At 50.9% G+C, this 17,856-nt stretch overlaps 4 protein-coding genes across 4 annotated transcripts; 2 read left to right on the top strand and 2 right to left on the bottom strand.

The window, feature by feature from the left end:
* The first annotated feature begins 249 nt into the window (after positions 1 to 249).
* Positions 250 to 3,691, top strand: si:dkey-19b23.8 (uncharacterized). Its single transcript, XM_029142367.3, has 3 exons — positions 250 to 497; positions 1,618 to 2,322; positions 2,572 to 3,691. The coding sequence occupies exons 1-3, from the start codon at positions 482 to 484 to the stop codon at positions 2,655 to 2,657; spliced, it is 807 nt and encodes a 268-aa protein (XP_028998200.1). The 5' UTR covers positions 250 to 481; the 3' UTR covers positions 2,658 to 3,691.
* A 30-nt stretch (positions 3,692 to 3,721) lies between these two features.
* si:dkey-19b23.7 (uncharacterized) lies at positions 3,722 to 6,022 on the bottom strand. Its single transcript, XM_029142360.3, has 8 exons — positions 5,827 to 6,022; positions 5,440 to 5,511; positions 5,283 to 5,354; positions 4,985 to 5,160; positions 4,836 to 4,902; positions 4,595 to 4,760; positions 4,266 to 4,463; positions 3,722 to 4,159 (listed from the first exon to the last, which is right to left on the bottom strand). Exons 1-8 carry the CDS (start codon positions 5,839 to 5,841, stop codon positions 4,080 to 4,082), a joined length of 846 nt encoding a protein of 281 aa, XP_028998193.1. The 5' UTR covers positions 5,842 to 6,022; the 3' UTR covers positions 3,722 to 4,079.
* Positions 6,023 to 6,250: 228 nt separating this feature from the next.
* man2b2 (mannosidase, alpha, class 2B, member 2) lies at positions 6,251 to 11,654 on the bottom strand. Its single transcript, XM_029136659.2, has 19 exons — positions 11,411 to 11,654; positions 11,182 to 11,328; positions 10,732 to 10,837; positions 10,479 to 10,651; positions 10,275 to 10,390; positions 9,978 to 10,155; positions 9,698 to 9,896; positions 9,392 to 9,582; positions 9,134 to 9,302; positions 8,665 to 8,801; positions 8,292 to 8,569; positions 8,014 to 8,205; positions 7,699 to 7,942; positions 7,494 to 7,604; positions 7,229 to 7,415; positions 6,996 to 7,133; positions 6,797 to 6,909; positions 6,601 to 6,718; positions 6,251 to 6,518 (listed from the first exon to the last, which is right to left on the bottom strand). Exons 1-19 carry the CDS (start codon positions 11,543 to 11,545, stop codon positions 6,397 to 6,399), a joined length of 3,054 nt encoding a protein of 1,017 aa, XP_028992492.1. The 5' UTR covers positions 11,546 to 11,654; the 3' UTR covers positions 6,251 to 6,396.
* A 36-nt stretch (positions 11,655 to 11,690) lies between these two features.
* Positions 11,691 to 13,886, top strand: smim20 (small integral membrane protein 20). Its single transcript, XM_029136672.3, has 3 exons — positions 11,691 to 11,895; positions 13,309 to 13,365; positions 13,671 to 13,886. The coding sequence occupies exons 1-3, from the start codon at positions 11,787 to 11,789 to the stop codon at positions 13,715 to 13,717; spliced, it is 213 nt and encodes a 70-aa protein (XP_028992505.1). The 5' UTR covers positions 11,691 to 11,786; the 3' UTR covers positions 13,718 to 13,886.
* Positions 13,887 to 17,856: the final 3,970 nt, after the last annotated feature.

Below are 17,856 nucleotides of genomic sequence, written 5' to 3' on the forward strand. Positions count from 1 at the left end.
AACACGCACAGATGAGGCGTTCACGGATCAGTAAATCGTCAAACGTGACTTAGGCCAACTTTAAACCGCAGAGAACACATTTGACAAATGCGTGTTTATCACAGACCAGTTCAGCTTAAAGGTTATTCATCCACTGCAGTAAACGCTCACTCCCTCGTAAAACACTCCCACTCTCTACTCGTCAAGACGCAGGCGCTCGTTCGCGTGTGACGAGCACGCGCAGACGCCCGTTAAATACTCCCCTCCCACCGCGAGCGGGCTGATTCACTCAGTTTGCGCACGCCGAGCGCGGAGAGGAGCCGAGGGCATGAGTCAGCGTGTGCGCACTGAGCGGCTGTGCGTCCGTGCTGCGCTCGCGTATTTGCGTGTCGGCGGAACCGGAGCTCCGTGGACGAGTTAAAGCGGCCGCAGCGGCCGGCGCGCCTTGAACCGGACCGCGGGACCGCGCTGTGCACCTGAGGCGCACGAGGACGTCGTTTGCATGAAACCGTGGCCAGGTGAGACACGCAAATGTAGGAAAAGTAGCACGCGCGATTTGAATGGGATCGAATGAAACGGTTGAATCTGGAGCGGGCGAGACATAAATCATCGCCGGAGAGGCGACGGGTGCTTTGAGGCGAGTTCTACAGGATTCGGAACACGCGGAACCGCGCTGGAAAATATACCAATTTAATGTTGCTGTAATTGAAGTATTGCATGTTTCTGGCATTACACGTTATTGATCAGCTCTGGTTCATTTGGGCTGTAGTTCTGATGCTTTGTTCGCTGATTCAACATTAAAAGGAAGGAGATCATGACTTGGGGTAAGTGTGAGGTGGGCAGTGGGAACTTGTCCGGATTTAATGAAGCCTTTGAGGAACTGGCTGAGCTCAGATGAGGTTGTGTTGATGGACTTGCGCCGTGGACAGAGGGAGCGTTTCTTCTACAGGAGTGCGTCTGTGTGTGAAGGCGTTCGGTTCTGTGACGTGTCCCCCATGTGCCGCCATGTGCAGATCCTGGACTGAGCTCTTCGTGATGTGACACACACTCAGAAGCACGCCATTGTTTGCAGGAGAAATATTTGGGAGGAGGGGGACGCAAAGCTGCTTCCTGCACTAACAATGGCCCTCGGCGCTGAGCGGTCGGCGGTTCTGCCCGCGTCTCCCGTCCTAGGACGGAGCTCGGATGTTGAAAGAATGGGCAAGAAAGCAGAACCGGGGAAAAATACGGCGCAAAACAATGGGGAACGGGCGGATTTGTGATTTTTGTTGGGTGGGAGACGACAGGAGGCCAGACGTGGTTACATAAGGGTTGAGACTGGGAGGTCAAAAGGCCTCGTGTCCTCCAGTAACGGTCTCCGTTTCACACTGAGGCGGGTTTGGTTTGGTCCAGTGTCCGGTTCCTCAGGTGGAGCTGGTTGTTAGAGTTAGAGACATTCCCGGTCACGCTGCATCACCGGCGGTGCTGATTGTGCAACGCCCCTCACACCAGTCAGTGATCAGGGCGTTGCGAACATGCGGTCGTCGCAAAACATGGACCAAATCCAGCGTTGCCTCACATCCAGGAACGCCCGTGTGTCAAAACGGTCCGTTCCCGTTCTGCCCCTTCGTCGCACTAAACCTTCTGTGCTTGTTTCAGATCAAAGCAGTGGACGCAGCCACGCTCCATTCAAAGGCCTCCGCTGGAAGACGAGCGGAGCTCCTGAAGAGGAGCAGCCGAAGCCCAGCGCCGCCTCCGGGCTCCGCCTCAAACGCGCCATGTCTCTCGGCACCTTCCACCTCATGCAGACGCTGAAGAACTCGCCGGCGGCGCTGCGCCGCCGCTTCCGCCGCGACCGCACCGAGTCCCTGTCCCACGGCGACCCCCTCTTCAAGGTCCACTACCTGGGCACGGAGAAGATCTTCTCGCTGGACCGGGAGCAGGCGCAGGACGCCATCGGCCGCCTGCTGGACGGCGTGGCCGGCGGCAGGAAGCTGAGCAAGGACCACGCCCTGGTGGTGCGGCCGCGCTACGTGGAGGTGAAGGAGCTGAGCACCGGGCGCCAGCTCACCAAGACCTACCTGCAGGACATCGCGTACTGCGCCGCCGACGCCAGCCGGCCCAACGTCTTCCTCTACATCTGCAAGCACCACGGGCAGCAGCTGCAGTGCCGCGTGTTCTGGTGCAGCCGGGCGGAGCGGGCGCGGGACATGACGGCGTGCCTGGCGCGCTCCTTCCAGCGGGCGCTGAGCGACTGGCAGCAGGGCGGCGCGGCGCCCGCGGGCGCCCCCAGGCGCGCGGACGAGGCGCCCGGCTCCGCCGCCGCCGCCAAGAGCTGCACGCTGCCGGCTAGCCTCGGAAAAGGTGAGCGGTCGGCCAGAACCTCGGGGTCCGGAAGGCTGCTTGGAAACGGCCCTTTCGCCCGCACGAGGCCGGTTAAAGTGTAGCAGGACTGATTACGATGCTGGCGCACGACTAGACGCGTGCTAATCTAGCCTGAGCTAATGACTCTGCTCTAGCAATAATGGGTTACGTATTCGGTCGGGTCGTGAGCTAATAAGAGCCTTAACGTTCTGCCAGACAAACAGCGCTGACGCCGTGTTTTCCTTTCAGTGCGCTGGAAGAAGAGGGGCTCGGTGTCTCGCAGCCCCCTCAGGGCCATCACCAGGAGAGGATCGGCCTCCGGCGGCTGGAACTGAGCCCCGGCGTCCTCAACGGGGGGGGGAACGAGGGATGGAACCGGGTGGTGGATGGACCCATACATGGACACTGTGAGGACGCTGGCGTAATCTGTGCGAGCCCCGACTCGAAGGTTTATGACGGCAGAGTCTGAGCGAGCTCCGCCCGCTCAGGCATCAACAGGCCGTGACTGTCGCTGAGTCACAGGAGGAAGTGACCTCACTTGTTGGGTTCTTTTTGATGATGAACCCGCTGAGGAGCTCGTTCTGCTGTGAAGACGCGAGTCGGCAGTGATGCAGCCAGAACCGGATCGACAGGAGCCGGTGGTTCAACACGTTCCCGTCTTTATTTTGCTACAGACAAAAGAGTCGCCGACCTGTCCTCCACGTTCAACCCGTCCACTTTGACCCTGATAAATCAGTCTACACTCGTCGTTTGCATCTGGAAAGCTTTTCCAATAAAGCCGACGAGGTCGTCCGACGCTCTGCAAACAAACGCTGCTCTGATGACTTGCTTGCTTGTGTGTGGCACAAACGCTGAGGTGTGACCCGCGGGTTTGTTGGGTTCGAACACTGGGACCTCTGTGTTCCTGTGTGGGGCACCTGCATTCCAAAGGGGGGTCTGAGACCCAGAGACTTCTTGAAAGCCCGTGACTTGGCTCATTTCTCCCCAGTCGGCGCCACCGTGTGCCATAAAGGGGCCCGACTGCTTCGGAGCGTTGAAAGCGAAAGTTGTCGGCGTGTTGTTGCGTGAACCGTCGCACAACTCGCGCCCACCGCGGCGCTTTGTGTCCAAAGTTTACAATGAAGGGACTCTGGACCCTGAGGCTGCCGTGCACCCGGCCTCTCGCTCATGACCAAAACTAAGCTAGGGGAAGGTGGCGGCGTTTTGGTGCCACTCGTGTTTTTTTTTATCAGTTTTAACGTTTTATATTCTGACGTATCTTTTAACAAACGGCACGGCCCTCACCTCTGCAGGGGTGGAAGTGCCCGCTTTAAGCTTTATTTTGTCTGTTGTACATATTTAATTAAATATTAAAGCTTTTTATATAACACTTTGTCTTAGTTTCACTCTGACCAATGACTCCAATGTTCAACCTCTTTTACTCAGAAGGCAGGATTCCTGTGTTAAACGTGACAGATGACTTTAAAGTTGCTGAGGGCGACGAGCCGAGACGCTCACAAAGGTCCTGGGAGTTTTAAACCTCCGTCATGTGACTGGTTTCCCAGGGTTATGTCTCCGGCGTCTCACTATCAAAAACACACGGATACACGTGACTGTGTTTTGGAACAGGTTTGTGAAGCGTGAGCCGGTGTGGAGAGCTCTCATGGGGTCCTTTTATACTCTAAAGATTTCCACGAATGTTAATTGACTCATTAGTAACTTTGTCCTTCGTCGAAGTGAATCTTCGAGAAGATGCCATGGATGTGGATCATAACCGGTCACGCGTTTTCTCTGCGTTGCTGCAGCTCCAGCAGGGACTGGACGTGGAGACGCCGCAGAGGCTTCACCTCCTCCACGACTGCAAGGAAAAAAAAGATCAAAAGCCATCACATTAAAACGTAGAGCTGGAGAAACGCCGGGCACTTTGCACGCGCGCAGCTGAACAGCGCCGCCTGCCGTCGCACCTTTGTCGTAGTGCAGCTCGTCCCGGTTCCCGTAGACCACGTAGGTGTCCAGGAAGCCGAGGAGGGCGCCGGTGACGAGGAAGCGCTCGGGGAGGGGGAGGCCGTGGATGTAGCGCGTGTCCAGGGCGAGGGGGTTGGAGGGGGGCGGGACGGTGCACAGGCCCACCAGCTCACTGACCACGTCCCACACGCGAACACCTGGAATCAAACGCACACAATGCTGCTTTTATAGACGTCGACGCACGCAGCCCCCCCCCCCCCCCCCCCCCCCCAATCAGAGACATCTGCGTCTGATTTAGCGCATGGTCCCCCCCCCCGCCCGCTCCCACCTCGTGTCTGCCACTCTGAGACGGACTTCAGCTTCATGGGCGTGTCCTTCACCATGGAGTCGGTGCCGCCTATGTTGACCAGGCGCTCGTGGTTGGAGCGGATCCAGGCGTAGGGTCGGCCGTACTTGACGTAGCCAGCCAGTAAAAACAGGGTGCAGTTCACCTCCTGTTGCGGGAGGAGAGGACGTTTTCCCCAAAGCGCGCCTTGAAGCAGGTTGCGGGTTCGTGTGTACACACTTACAGGCACCGCTATCTCCCTCTCGCTGGGGGACGCTGGGAGGAGGTGCTCCTCGCTGCCGGTCTCCCTGCTGTGTTCAAGGACAGACCCATCCGTGAGAGGCGGCGTGGGATGACGTCACGGCTCTGAGACGCGAACACGTGCTCGGTTACCTGTCTCCGTGCGGCTCGCCGCCCCGGGGGGCCGGACGCTCCCCGGGCAGGGGCGAGCTGCCCCGGCTGTCCAGGCTGGGGGAGCTGCTGCTGGGGGACGCGTCGCTGCTGTTGCAGCTGCTGGTGGAGGTGCAGGAGGAGGCTCTGGAGACCGCGAAGCCCGGGGAGCGCCAGCCCTGAGGGACAGAGAGTGTCAGCGGGAGGACGGGTGTGCACTGGGATGTGCACTGGGATGTGCACTGGGACGTGCACTGGGACGTGCACTGGGATGTGCACTGGGATGTGCACTGGGACTCACCAGGTCCTCATTGACCACTGTGAGCAGCAGCTCCTCCTTCCCCCTGAGCCACGGTTGGAAGTATTTAAACCCCTGTGCGACACACAGAACACGTGAGTGACCTCATCAGCGTGTTTAATTCACAGTTGTGCGTGTGCCTTGTGTCCAGTCTCTGCACCTGCAATGATCCCAGCAAAGCCATGTCGCCCAGGAAGTGCTGCAGCTTCCTCTTCTGCTCCCTCTCTCGTTTCTGTTACACAAAGAAACGAGACATTTAATTAGTTTCTTCATTTCTGACCCATTAATCCACCAAGGATCCGCAACCCCACAGCGCCATCCCAGTCCTGTATCCTAGCAACGCATGGAGCGCCTCCTGCCCAGCATCCCGCGTCTCTAATGACAGTAAAGCCTCCATTCGTTATAATAAAGGCGCAATGCAAATAGTCAAATATCAGATTACACGGTGCGCGAACGCAAAACAAATGCACCGGACGGATTTGTCTAAACCGCGGTCGGTGGGTGGAATTCAATATCCCGCAGCTGTAACGGGAGAAAGCGGACATACTGTGCCGCTGCTCATCTTGATCCAAACCGCAGACAAGGTCTCCGTCCTGCGCGGTCACATGCTCCTGACAGCCCACGCGGCGACGTTCGTGGACGGTCTGCACATCCGTGGGTCGCTGCTACAAACACTGCGCCGAGGCTTCACTCGGCTCGGGTGTAGCCCCGCGTATGATGGCGGCGGCGTGGAGAAGGGCGCCCCTGGCGGCCACGCCGGGAACTGCAGGCGCTGCCAGCAGAGACGCCTGCAGCAGAGACGCTGCATTGGTTTGGTCCTAACACTTATCTTGCTAAGAAACTAAATAGTTTACACATTTAAGACTAATACTCTTTAAGTGCTTTTGTTAATAAGCTTTATCGTTTTATCTCCTGGTTAATGTCTATCAACCAGTAATACAATAACCTGTGTTAACAGGCAGACACAAACATCACAAAAACTCATTTATTATGGAAAAATAAACAAAGAATCACACAGTTTTTTCACACAGCATCAACATGTGCAAAGAGAGCATTAATTGGCAGCCGTGCAGATCCTTAAAACCATTGTCAGGTCAGATCCAAAGATTGGCCATCTTCACAGAAGACAAGACAGATCAATCTTAAAGTTGCTGGAGCTGAAGTGAACGAAGAAGGTCCTGATCTCCTTGGGTGAGATGGTCACTGTAAAATCTGCACATTCCCAACAGGTTTTGTTTTCTAAAAAAGTAAAAACAGAAAGTGTGTAAAATATTAACATGATGATTTTTAAGTTAAGTGTTTTATAGAAACAAACTCGCACCTGATTCCAAGTTATCGGCAGTCCTCCATGTCCACCTCTGCAGACTGGACACATCCCAGGTTCCTGTGAGAGAACGCTCCTCCAACGCTTTAACGTCCCCTATGCCCTGCAGAACGTCCTGCAGAGCAAATGGACAGAAGAATTTGAATCTAGTACAATTTATTAATACAGTTTACAAATGGTGAAACATCATTACCTTTAAGTTGATAGTAACAGGCTTTGAAAGTTCTGGGTCTTCTCCTTCCTCATAGAGATGCATGATTCTCAGCAGGACCCGGTCATAATTGGTCTGAGACTCCTCAACCTTATCTAGATGAATGTCATAGAAAATGCTTTGTCTGAAAAGTCCAAAGAAACAGTACGTCTGCACATGCAGGTTTCTCTCCCCTGCTGACCTGAGTGTACGCGGCTGAGGTGAACTCTGTGATTAGCGCTGTAGTTCCATCCAGGGATGGTGAGGCTGAGCAGGTGGAGGTTGGGCGGTAGAACCACTGAACTGCTCTGCCCCCCCCCTGTCTTCCGCCGGAGCTTCTCTACGTGTTGAAAACCACGGGGAGCGTCATCTCATACAGAATACGCAGTGGATGCAGTACTAGCGTGCTGCAGAAGCACAGAGCGGAGCACTCACGGGGCTGGTCTATGGGCATAACGACAGGCCTGTGCTGCAGCTCTACCGCCTCCCTCTGATGGAGCGTGGAGGTGACGGGGCCCAGCATCATCCACAGGGTGGGCCTCGCGACGGAGCTGTCGTTGAGGGTCAGGTTGTAGCCGAGGTTCCAGGACAGGTTGTTCCAAAGACGCCGGTGGAGCATGACCTGGAAAATCAGGCGGGACATTAACGTGCCGCTGTGTGGACTGAGCCTCACGTCGTGTTTGCTTCATGTTCCCTTCACCTCTAGTTGTCCGTTGGATTGGCTGGACACGCCGTGCGCTCTGTCGCTGACGAGCACCAGCCTGCTCACATCGTCCTCAATGTAAGCAGCCCGAACCATGGGGAAGTAGTTCTGCACAAGCCATTGAAATGTATTATTCTATAGATGTTTCATTATCACGTGAAATGTCTAGATTTCCCTGAACCCTTTTTTCATAAAGACTTACTCGTGCTAAAGTGTTATAGGTGAATGTCCTGTATGGCCTCTTCATCATCTGGTAGCCATTGTCGTCGGTGTAGAGGGTCTGGTTGTTCTTCAAGGAGGAGCTGGTTCTCAGGACCACCTCCGTGTTGACACAGAGGGGTCCCAGCGAGTAGCTCTGCTCCAGCCTGAGACAGCGAGGCTTGGTCCCGAAGCATTCTGGCACGCGGGTGATGATTGAGTAGGCGTAGTCTTTGTCAGCTTCCTCTCTGAACGGCCACAAACAGGAAACTGAGCAAGATGAATAACTAGGACTTCAAAGACCCTTCAAAGGCCTCACCTGTAGAAGTATTGCCTGATCTCAGACACAATCTTCCCTGGAATAATTTCCATTTCTACAGCCTTATAGGCCCGCACAGCCGAGCCTCTGGCACTGAAGATGTAGTTATCTGAGATGGGCCCTGCTCCCACGTCTCCGTTTGCATTGTACTGCCAGAAGTCCTGAGTCATCATGACTGTTCTTTTGTCCTGACTACACAGGTAACAGGGAAGCCCATTTTAGCATAGAAAGTTTAGCATAGAACAAATGCCTGAGCAACAGAGTGGGCGGATTCTTACAGATTGGTGATGCTGTGCAGCAGATTGGTGTCCTGGTCAAACATGAGCTTGTAGCATTCACTCAGAACCGGCAGCAGCCTCCTCCCGGTTTTCCTCCAGGCCCGGATGTTACGTCTCTCAAACCAAACCCCTTTAGCTGCATAGGTCCGCCCGCACCTGGACCTCCCAGAACAAGGCTTCTCTGAGTACTTAATCAAGTACTTCCTATGCTGAAGGCCTCCGAGTTCCACCACTATGAAAAGGTCGTAGGTCACATTGGACTGAGCAGACCTCTGGATCTGAAACAGAGAGCGCAGCATATTATTACAGTCTTCAACTTGTGAATGAATATATAACACACACACACACACACACACACACACACACGCGCTACCTGTGCAGGTACTGGTCGCCCATCATCATCGTAGACGGCCGCATTCGGGAATGTAGCTGTCACATTGACCATGGTGGTGATGTTCCACGCCAAAGGGTTGTAAACGATGATGTGCTGCTCCAGAGCCTGAGTAACGCCTGGAGTCAGGAGATTAAAACCGGCTCATTATTTAAAAGGTAACCTCAGACTGTGGTTTAATAGAATAATTATGCTGGAATCACGAGCCACACTTCAGATTCCTTCCTGTAAATTGAACCCCTAATTATGTACAGTAGCTAGAGCCAAGATTTGATGAACTGGTATAAAGACTCCACAGGAAATGGTCAAACTGGCTTTTTTTAACATGTTGTATCTTGTTTCTCAGTCACTCTGTCTATAAAACTCACAAAACACACAACAGCCTATATTATTTACTGGAGCTGTAAAAACATACTGAGTGACTGGGGAACTGATCAGCTGTAAATGAAACCTTTTCTGGGGTACTGGTTGCTGAGGACGGGCCCATTTCGGCCGTGAGGCAGCAGGAAGAGCGCGGCCAGAAGCTCCTCCACTCCCATCATGGCCTGCATCAGATGCTGCATGTACATGTCTGCCACCTTGGGAGACTCTGTGCCGGTGATGCCGTCGTGGTGCTGCACCTAAACAAGAATTCGTACTGTTTAGTGTGGTTTGCTGAGCACATGCTGTGTGTTCAGACTTCATGAGATTTCATTTGATCTCCTTTCACCTCAGAGACAGCCCAGCGAAGTGCCCTCAGCTTCTCCAGGGCCCAGTCTTTAGCCACCGGGCCGTCGGGGAAGCAGATTCGGTAGCGGGTGAACAAAGTCTCGGCCGCGTGCAGCCGGGAACTGGCCCGTCGAGCTGCTCCTTTCAGAACATTTCTGGAGGCGTAAAACCCCGTCCATGCCTGGTAGGGTTCTAGGAAATCAACAAAAACAGTCACAGGAGGTGATATGAACAAGAAACGGGATAGAAATGATGCAAGTGATGACACATTTTAACTAATCTTTGTTTCAGGCATACAGATACTCACCAGTGGAGTATGGGAGAAAATCTTCACTCCCACGAACGTCCCAGGTCAGATTTGACTGGTGGACGGCTTGGAAGTATTCGCTTAGAGTAGCATACTGAACAGTCACCCCCAGCTCCTTGCTGTTCTGGTTGATGTACTTCATTAAAGGATCCATGTTGTTGAACTGCACTGACGAGTTGTAGAACTGTTTATCACATCCCTGAGGCACACACGGACCAAGGGTCGAGTGTTAACAGGTCTCCACTAAACAACAGCTCCCTGAACACACGTCTCTACTCACCCACGGCCAGAGCACGTGCTTGGTCCTGAACCACGCAGCTCTCTGCTTGATGTTGTCCACCATGGTTTGGGCGTAGGCGTGCACCGTCTCTTTGGTGACGGGCAGGCTCATGTTGGGGTAGACTCCATCTTTAGGTGGGTCTGGGAACAAGGCAACGCCGTTCCAATAGAAACCTGAGCTGAGGGGTGAGAACAACACGTCTGCTGTGTGTCTATTCAACATTGCTCCGATTTCTTTTCCTAATGTGTAACTTTACTAATGCCGACTCGTCATAGAAAGCAAAGGTAAAACGTGTACCGATTGGAGAAAGGCAGATAGGATGGAGTGCAATAGCTAAACTGGTCCATGGTGTGAGTGAAGATCTCCTGCCGGGCTTTCAAAGATGGAGAACCTCGCCAGACAAACTGTAGTTTCTGCACCAAGAGAGGAACGTGTGAGAACATCTCAGATGATGGGTTGACATTTAAAATCCAGTCACGGTAGTCAGGCACCGACTCGTACCTTGTCCCTCTGCATGGCGTCTTTGAGGTCATAGTCAATGCGGGAAATGAGGTGAGCGTTGAAACCTGCGAGGGCAAAGAGGACCGGTGTCGCAGCGGAGGCCCCGAACGGATCCACGTGCCAGGAGAACCGAGGACGCACCCCAAAAGTCTCATAGAGGAAACCGTGACCTTCTACAACAGCAGCAGGATTCTGGGTTATTGACTGATTCATCCTTAGACTAGGGGACAAAAAGGGGAAAGAACGGCTTTACCTGTCATCTGCAATATTTGATCATCTAGATCAGTCACGGCCTCATCGTGCATCACTTGGCCCCCAATGATGAACTCGAGTCGCCCTTCTTTTACAAGCTGCTGGACCTAGAAAGCAAATCAAGCCTGTCGTGAGTTGATGGGAAAACGAACATATAAGAATATTGTGTCAGACTTTAGTTTTTATTAGAAGAATTATCAGAAAACACAATAAACAGATTATTATAAAGAGAGCAACAACATGTGAAACTGACAGAAAAAAGAGAGGAGAAAGATGTTTATGCCATATTCATCTGAAAATATAGAAAAATAAATTGGTGGCTTTGCTGAAACTGGTGGTAAAACGAAACTAAACAGTTCGAACAAATAGAGGAGTTCTTCCTCTTTTACCTTCCACCATCCTTCTATCGTGGCGTTTTTCGTGACATATTATTGACCCACTGCGTCCTTACTTGTTTCTTTTGCGAGGCCGTGGCGACGGTGTCCCACCACAGGCGGAAGAACTCCTGCTCCACGGCGATGAACCGCCTGTCTCCGGCCTTCGACAGCTCCTCCGTCACACTGCTGTAGACGTTGGCTGCATACGCGTGCATGCTCTCCTGTGAATGGCGTTCACGCAGAAAAGCAGGTCGGAGAACGGAGACAGCGTGTGCTGGAGGAGACGTGGGGACAGGTGCCTACCTGCACAGTGTAGACCCAGCCTACGTCCATGTGACTGTGGGGGATTACAAACGTCTGAAGCGGCGTGCTGTCGCCGGCCACTCCGCTGGAGTAACCGCAACAAAACACGAACACGGCGAGGTCTAAAAACCTCATATTTGAGCCCCTACCAGGAACAGACGGTGAGAGTGTTCTCAGGTCTTTACCACCACTTCCGTGTTATTGTTGTGCTGCAGCACATGACTGTGACGACAGCGGCGTGTCGTCTACGGAAGCCCGACGGGTCAAAACAGGCGCGTATCGCGTCGCTGCCCCCCTCTACCCCGGAAGTGATCAGCGTAAACACGCCACCGCTTGATTTAGAGCTTGACAGGTTTGAACCTGATGTGAAGTTAAAATGTCCAATAGTACGAGAACGGTGCTGATATTCGGAGGCTTTGTCACGGCAATTGCGGCCGCGTTTTATCCAATATTTTACTACCCGCTCACGCACAAAGAGAGTTACAGTAAGTAGCTAACAGTGGCTAAAGCTAACATTATCCTGTCAACCTAATCAGCAGCCTAGTGTCATCTGCATGTTCCTACTTGTACAACAGATTAGTGTTTTTACAAGCAAACATCTCAGTACACATAAAGGTTTACATGGCGGTGTCCGTGTACATGTACTGGGTTCGGCTGCGTCAATATGGTCTTGTCTTTTCAGCTGTAGGTTAACAGCCCATAATCAACTAATAAGTGATGATGTCCAGCTAAGTGAGTACATTTAGAGGTCAAAGCAGCTTCACCTTTACCAGCTGCTGTGTTTAACAGGCTGTGTATAATTTATGTTTTAATTTGAACACTTCAAAGGTTTTTAGAGCAAATCTTGTTCCATAGACATCTAGAATGTTGCAGTATTTAGGTGTAATACTTTTAAAAAACCATGTTCCCGTAGTACATGTATAATATTTCTAAGCAACAATTTGTGTATCTACAACAACTATAGCACAGAGTTTGAGTTGATTCTTATGATTATAGTAAAGTACCTTTTTAGGCAAGCACTTCCACTTTTACTGGTGCACTAACTATTTTTATTACTTTGTAACTTGTCTTGACATGAAGAGTTTAGCTGATAAGTGACGCAAAATGTAAAAAACAAAAGTACAAATTTCATTTACGAAAATGTATAATTAAACACAATAGACTTGTTTTACGTATGACTTCTTTTTATTTGTTAATTTCTGACGTCCCATCTGTAACACAAATTAAAACACACATTAATTATTCACGGCTCAAAATTTATTGCTTGTTAAACATATTTCAACTATATATTTGTTTTTTTCTGTGTTGTAAAGTCTTTCAGCCGATTAAGTAATCAGAATGTTTCTTGAATAAATTACAGGTTATTGGGTTAAAAAAATGAAACAATGCAGTCAATGCTTTAATCATCTCTCTACAACAACTCTGCTTATATTATTATGACTATACTATCTATTTTAACCCAACATGAAACATTCGAAATAACTTAAATTACATAACGTACCAACCTGTGGCCGCTGGTAACGATGGCCTTAAAACCTCCACAGTAAAAGTAAGGACAACACAAAAACAACAAGAAGGGAAGACAAGTATAGTTTGTGACTGAGCACCAAGAGGTTTCCTTTCCACTACCTCAAAACCATAAACATGCAGCTAAACCGGCTCGGACAAAGAATCATGCCAGGAAAATTCATTAAGAGAAATAGCTGTGGTTACAACATACGTCTGGCCCAGCCACTCCGTTTGTTGGACAGTGTTTTCATTCTGAGCCGGTTCTGGCCAGCACAGACGATTGTGGCTAAAGTTCCTCCAGTGTTATTGACAGTGCAGACAAACAGCCCCATAATAACCAGCTGCAATGTGAAAATCTTGTTTATGACACTATTTTTTTTTTCTGTCAGGAGACATCCAAAAGATCAACCGGGCTGGAATCAACCAGGCAGATGTTCAACCTGCGGGTAGGAGCACATGTTTAATGACTGTGATGTATTTATGTTACTATAATACTCAAATAAAAATAGATTTTATATTTATGGTGTAAGACTATAGCTATAATGCACTTGACAAAGGTGGTGGCAACTGAGGTATAATGATTAATAAATTTTTAGTAAAACAGGGTTTAATTCGATGTTTATTATATTTTTTTTAATATCAAGAATGTTTTAATATTCACTATAGCTACATGAAATGCACTAAGAATGCCACAATCACTTAGTTTAGTGCCTTAGTGGTCTTTCTTGAACGTTTTCTTGTTTGTTTTAAGGTGTGAAAATATGGTCTGATCCATTCAAGCCTGCAGGGAAATGGTGACCAGCGCCGGCGACCCAGATTAGTACAAGACACTGATGCTGATGAAAACCTGGAGAACGTCTTTGTCTGATGTGCACGAGTGTGTGTGTATGCATGAATCATTTCCAGAGTTTTTTTTCTTATCGATTGTTAAACAATGTTAGAAATAAAGGCAAAACCATTTACTGAGTTTAAATGAGCCGGTTTTATCCTGTTAGGTGCTGTTTGTCATGGCTCCACCGGTGGGCGCTCCACGCCTGCCTGTGGACGTATAATGTACTGCCGTGTTAATGTTTTGTTTGTGAATTTTAGTTTTTTTCAAAAAGAGCGTGCATGTTTCCAAAAACAGGTCGTCAGCCAGTTGGAAATTATAATTCAAAATATAATAGCAACAACAATACTACAATCTCTTCTGACATTTGATTTTGATTTTAGTGATGTGCAAGTCATAAAAATGGATCTGCAGATGAGAGACAATGTCCGGAATCGTGCAGTATCATCTTCCAAAATGGAAACAGTGGGGGCCGAGTTACTCCGGGACACATCACTTCAGATTATGGTTTCCCTGTCACACAGAGGTTGAACTGTTTAAATGGCATGTGGTTCTAACTGTGTTCTGCCCATAGGCCCAAAAGCAGTGGCAGGAATCGATGGGTGTCTTATTCAGAATGCTGCTCGATGGGATTCAGGCCTCCTTTATGAGTGAGAGCAGCGAATTCCAGGACTCCCATTTTCTCCCTGTACTTTAGTGGTTTGCTGAAATTGACCAGCATCCCCTCTCGGAGAGTTCGGTTCATCAAAGTACTTTTTGGAGGAAAGATAGATTAAGAAAGCGCGGCAGCATGTGTTTATGGTCCTTCAGAGATGGTGCATTTGAAAGCTGGCCTTAAATCTTTCACAGTCCTTGATATAGCCTGTACTTTCAGCCTTTCAGGACGATTCCCGAGGCCAGCTGCCAGCGAAACCGACGGCGCGGGCCAGCAACAGCCACTCTCTTTCTCAACCCCCCAATCAACAAGCCCCATTGTTTATGAGAGGTTGTTATTGTTGGGCTACATTCAGAAACAAGAGAAAACTCAAGAGCCCCGGCTGTGCAGACGCGTCCAAAGTAAAGAGAGCAAGGGGTGAGGGGGTGGTTGAGGAGAAACGAAAAGCAGAAATTCCTCTCATTCCCCTCTGGTGTTTTCCAGATTCCTTCAGCGACAGCTTCTCGGCTGCGCCAGTGAAGTAAGCGACCAGAGGGGAAATTGAAGCAAACGGCGAGAGGAAGAGAACCACATTCTTGAGGGGACGCGTCACCTACGCACAGAATGGAAAGACACTCAATCTCAGTTACTTTGCCTGGCGAGGTATGCGACAGGTCGTGCAGCACGGCTTTCAGGTTTTTTGAGCGCTGCCTTGAATCAGGTTTGGGGCTCGTGCCAGACTTGAAGCCGGGCCTCAAGTCCGTAGCAGGCGTTTATGGATCTGTGTTGTCTGCTGGTCCCATTCACATGCATGCGTAGAGACACCCATCACAATAAAAGCCTCCGTGGGGTCAAAGCGCTCTACAAACCAAATGAAGTCGACACGGTCGCCCCGGCAGCGCACACAAATCTCCCTCCGCCATTGAGGAGGCTGCGCGGGGTGGTGGCGCGCTGTCGCCCCGAGCAGTTTGTCGGGAGCGGCGGATAATTGGCCGAGCTTCGGGAACGCGGGTTGACAGACGGGCCGCGGGGTTGGGGCGACACGCGGCGTCCGGGAAGAGGTTGGACGGGACGCGGAAAACACGGGCCCGCGCTCCGACGGCGCAGAGCGTGCAAAATAGAACCAGAAAATAACAAGTGAACAAAAACAAGAATCTGGGAGCGCTCCAGCGCGAGTCTTGATGACAAACTCTGTAATTAAAGACAGAGAACTGTGGAATTTGTTTCTATTTAGGGAAGCGTTTACTGCTTAGAAGGGTTTTATGTTTTTTTTTTTTTTATCGGTACACGACTAATTAATGGTTTGGACGCACACCAGTGAAGAGAGAGGGATATCCCCACATGGTGCGAGATGTAAGACTTCATATAGAAAGAAGGTGCAAGACCCTTGTGACCAGTTTACATTATAGTTTATATAGATTATAGTACCGCGTAGGATTATGTGGAAAAGGCAACGAAGCTCACTGAGCAGCACCAGGAAGAACGGACCTGTGAACAGAGCTCTGCAGAGCAGGACGACATGGTGACTGAGGCATGTGCGTTACCCACAATGCAACTGGACTCCATTCACTTGAGATTCCAGTTTGTCATGCTACACTGCATGTAGCTCCTCAGAGCGGTGACTCAGCGCACGCGCGCCTGTGTGCGGAGGCTTCAGGTCTGCAGCTCTGGTTTGGAGGGAGCTAGCGTTACACGTGGGGCACGCGGGCGAGTCGAGGCCTCGGAGTCGAGCTGCGAGGAACCCAGTATCCCCCAGAGGCAGAGCTGTGGTTGTGCAGTTTACTGGAACTCAAACATGTGCGCTCTCCTGCACTTACTCGCTCCGAGCGGGGCCTCGGTCAGTTACCTGCTCCCAGCGCCGGAGCGTGACGGCAGATGACGCAACCCTGGCCCGCGGGTTCTGTGCTTCCTGTTGGCTGGAGGTCGATGCAGGATCCTCACAGTCACCGTAGCTGTTTGGCCTCCTTTTCTTATTAGTCGGATCCTTTCCCAGAGCGCTCCGTTCGAATCTCCGCTCCTTGTTGACGTAGACTACGTTGTGTCGTCACACAGAGCTAACTGGCTACTGGCTAGTTGCTAGCTCGTTGCCTCATGAGTGTGTTGGTGTCACCAGGACGGCTGAGGCCTGGCCTCCTTCTGTCAGATCTGCAATTTAGGTTTAGCCTGAGAGGCCCAATAGGGACCTTTTAAAAGAAATTACTGTAGGTACATATTTGAAAAAAAAAATCACCAATCATAATAAATAAAGAGCCATCAGTGAATGAGCACTAAAACTCTCTGTGTTTGTGTTGAAACTCAATGCAGGCCGCTGGACGCGAGTTAGCGCTCGGCGCGTGTCCGCACAAGGAAACGTTGAAGTAATTAGCTGCTCCTTAAACCTGGAAAAAAGTTACTATTTCCTTCATCCACTTTTTCAGAGCAGGGGAAAATCTTTGTTATGGGCAGACGCGCGGGTCGTCCTGCTGCCCCGTGTTCCACTGGTTCTGAGGAGCCAAGACGTTCTAGACCACAGCTACATTCACCCCAGGAGTCTCTGATTAACGCACACACACACACACACACACACACACACACACACACACACACACACACACACCGGCTGAAGTATTATCGTCTCCCGTCCTAAATACACACAATTACAGCCCCAGCGTCTGATGCCGTGCGAGCCTCGCCCGTCAATCATCTCAAACAGCAGGTTTCCGCTCTACGATCCCGTCGTAACGCTAAAGGTTCCGTGTGCTCTGAAGCAGCGGGGCTGCTGTTGGTTTAGGACGGCGTACTGATGGAGGGGCGCGGGGCTTCCAAAGAAAGGACGCGATTTATAACACGCCTTCATGCTCGACACGTTCATTTGTGCCTGTCAAAGCCGCTGCTCGCCTTACAGAAGTCGCGGAAGGCTCCTTTAAAGAGTGCTTCTCGCTGGGCCCGCGTGGACCCATAGTTCCTCGCACGCAGCGTTCCTCTCTCTCCGTCTGAGGGGCTGTATCACAATAAACAGTTTGACCCCCAGACAGCGTTTAAAGATCAAATTGTGGAGAACAATACGTGAGGTATGCGATTACATAAAAGACTTTATTGGCATTTAACGCAATAAAGATAAAGAATGTGTAACATTACGCGCCGACGTGACGGACGGAGCCTTGTTTTGGTTGGAGACGCCGTGCGAGCGAGCGGACGGAATGATTCGCAGTGTTGAAAGTGCTCCGCTTTGACGCTGCAAGGAGAGCCGTATCCTGTTATTAGTGGTTTCACACACAGCAAATTAATTCAATAAGTCAAACCTTTATCCCGTTGCATTCCAGCCGCCGCTTAATGGAATTGTTTTAATGGATGTTGAGCTTCCACAGTGGTGCAGGATGACTCACGGGCAGCGTGTGTTTTCATCAGACACCGTCCGCCTCTCGGTTCCTCATGGGTTTTCATTAGGGCCTCGTGGATGACAACAGAATATATGACTTGGCTCGGGGCGGGAAT

Source organism: Betta splendens, chromosome 2 (assembly GCF_900634795.4).
Source record: "Betta splendens chromosome 2, fBetSpl5.4, whole genome shotgun sequence".
NCBI lineage: Eukaryota > Metazoa > Chordata > Actinopteri > Anabantiformes > Osphronemidae > Betta > Betta splendens.

Bases quoted from the DNA above. Each gene is read 5' to 3' on its own strand.
- smim20 (XM_029136672.3), top strand. From the start codon at position 11,787: ATGTCCAATAGTACGAGAACGGTGCTGATATTCGGAGGCTTTGTCACG. The intron at 11,896-13,308 runs GTAAGTAGCTAA...TTTTTCTGTCAG, and splicing joins CACGCACAAAGAGAGTTACA to GAGACATCCAAAAGATCAAC. The intron at 13,366-13,670 runs GTAGGAGCACAT...GTTTGTTTTAAG, and splicing joins GGCAGATGTTCAACCTGCGG to GTGTGAAAATATGGTCTGAT.
- si:dkey-19b23.7 (XM_029142360.3), bottom strand. The intron at 5,355-5,439 runs GTGCAGAGACTG...TGTGTCGCACAG, and splicing joins CTTTGCTGGGATCATTGCAG to GGGTTTAAATACTTCCAACC. The intron at 4,160-4,265 runs GTGCGACGGCAG...TTTTCCTTGCAG, and splicing joins CGAGCTGCACTACGACAAAG to TCGTGGAGGAGGTGAAGCCT.
- man2b2 (XM_029136659.2), bottom strand. From the start codon at position 11,545: ATGAGGTTTTTAGACCTCGCCGTGTTCGTGTTTTGTTGCGGTTACTCC. The intron at 11,329-11,410 runs GTAGGCACCTGT...CGCCATTCACAG, and splicing joins GCTGGGTCTACACTGTGCAG to GAGAGCATGCACGCGTATGC. The intron at 10,652-10,731 runs GTAAAGCCGTTC...CTGCTGTTGTAG, and splicing joins TCAAATATTGCAGATGACAG to AAGGTCACGGTTTCCTCTAT.
- si:dkey-19b23.8 (XM_029142367.3), top strand. The intron at 2,323-2,571 runs GTGAGCGGTCGG...TTTTCCTTTCAG, and splicing joins GCCGGCTAGCCTCGGAAAAG to TGCGCTGGAAGAAGAGGGGC.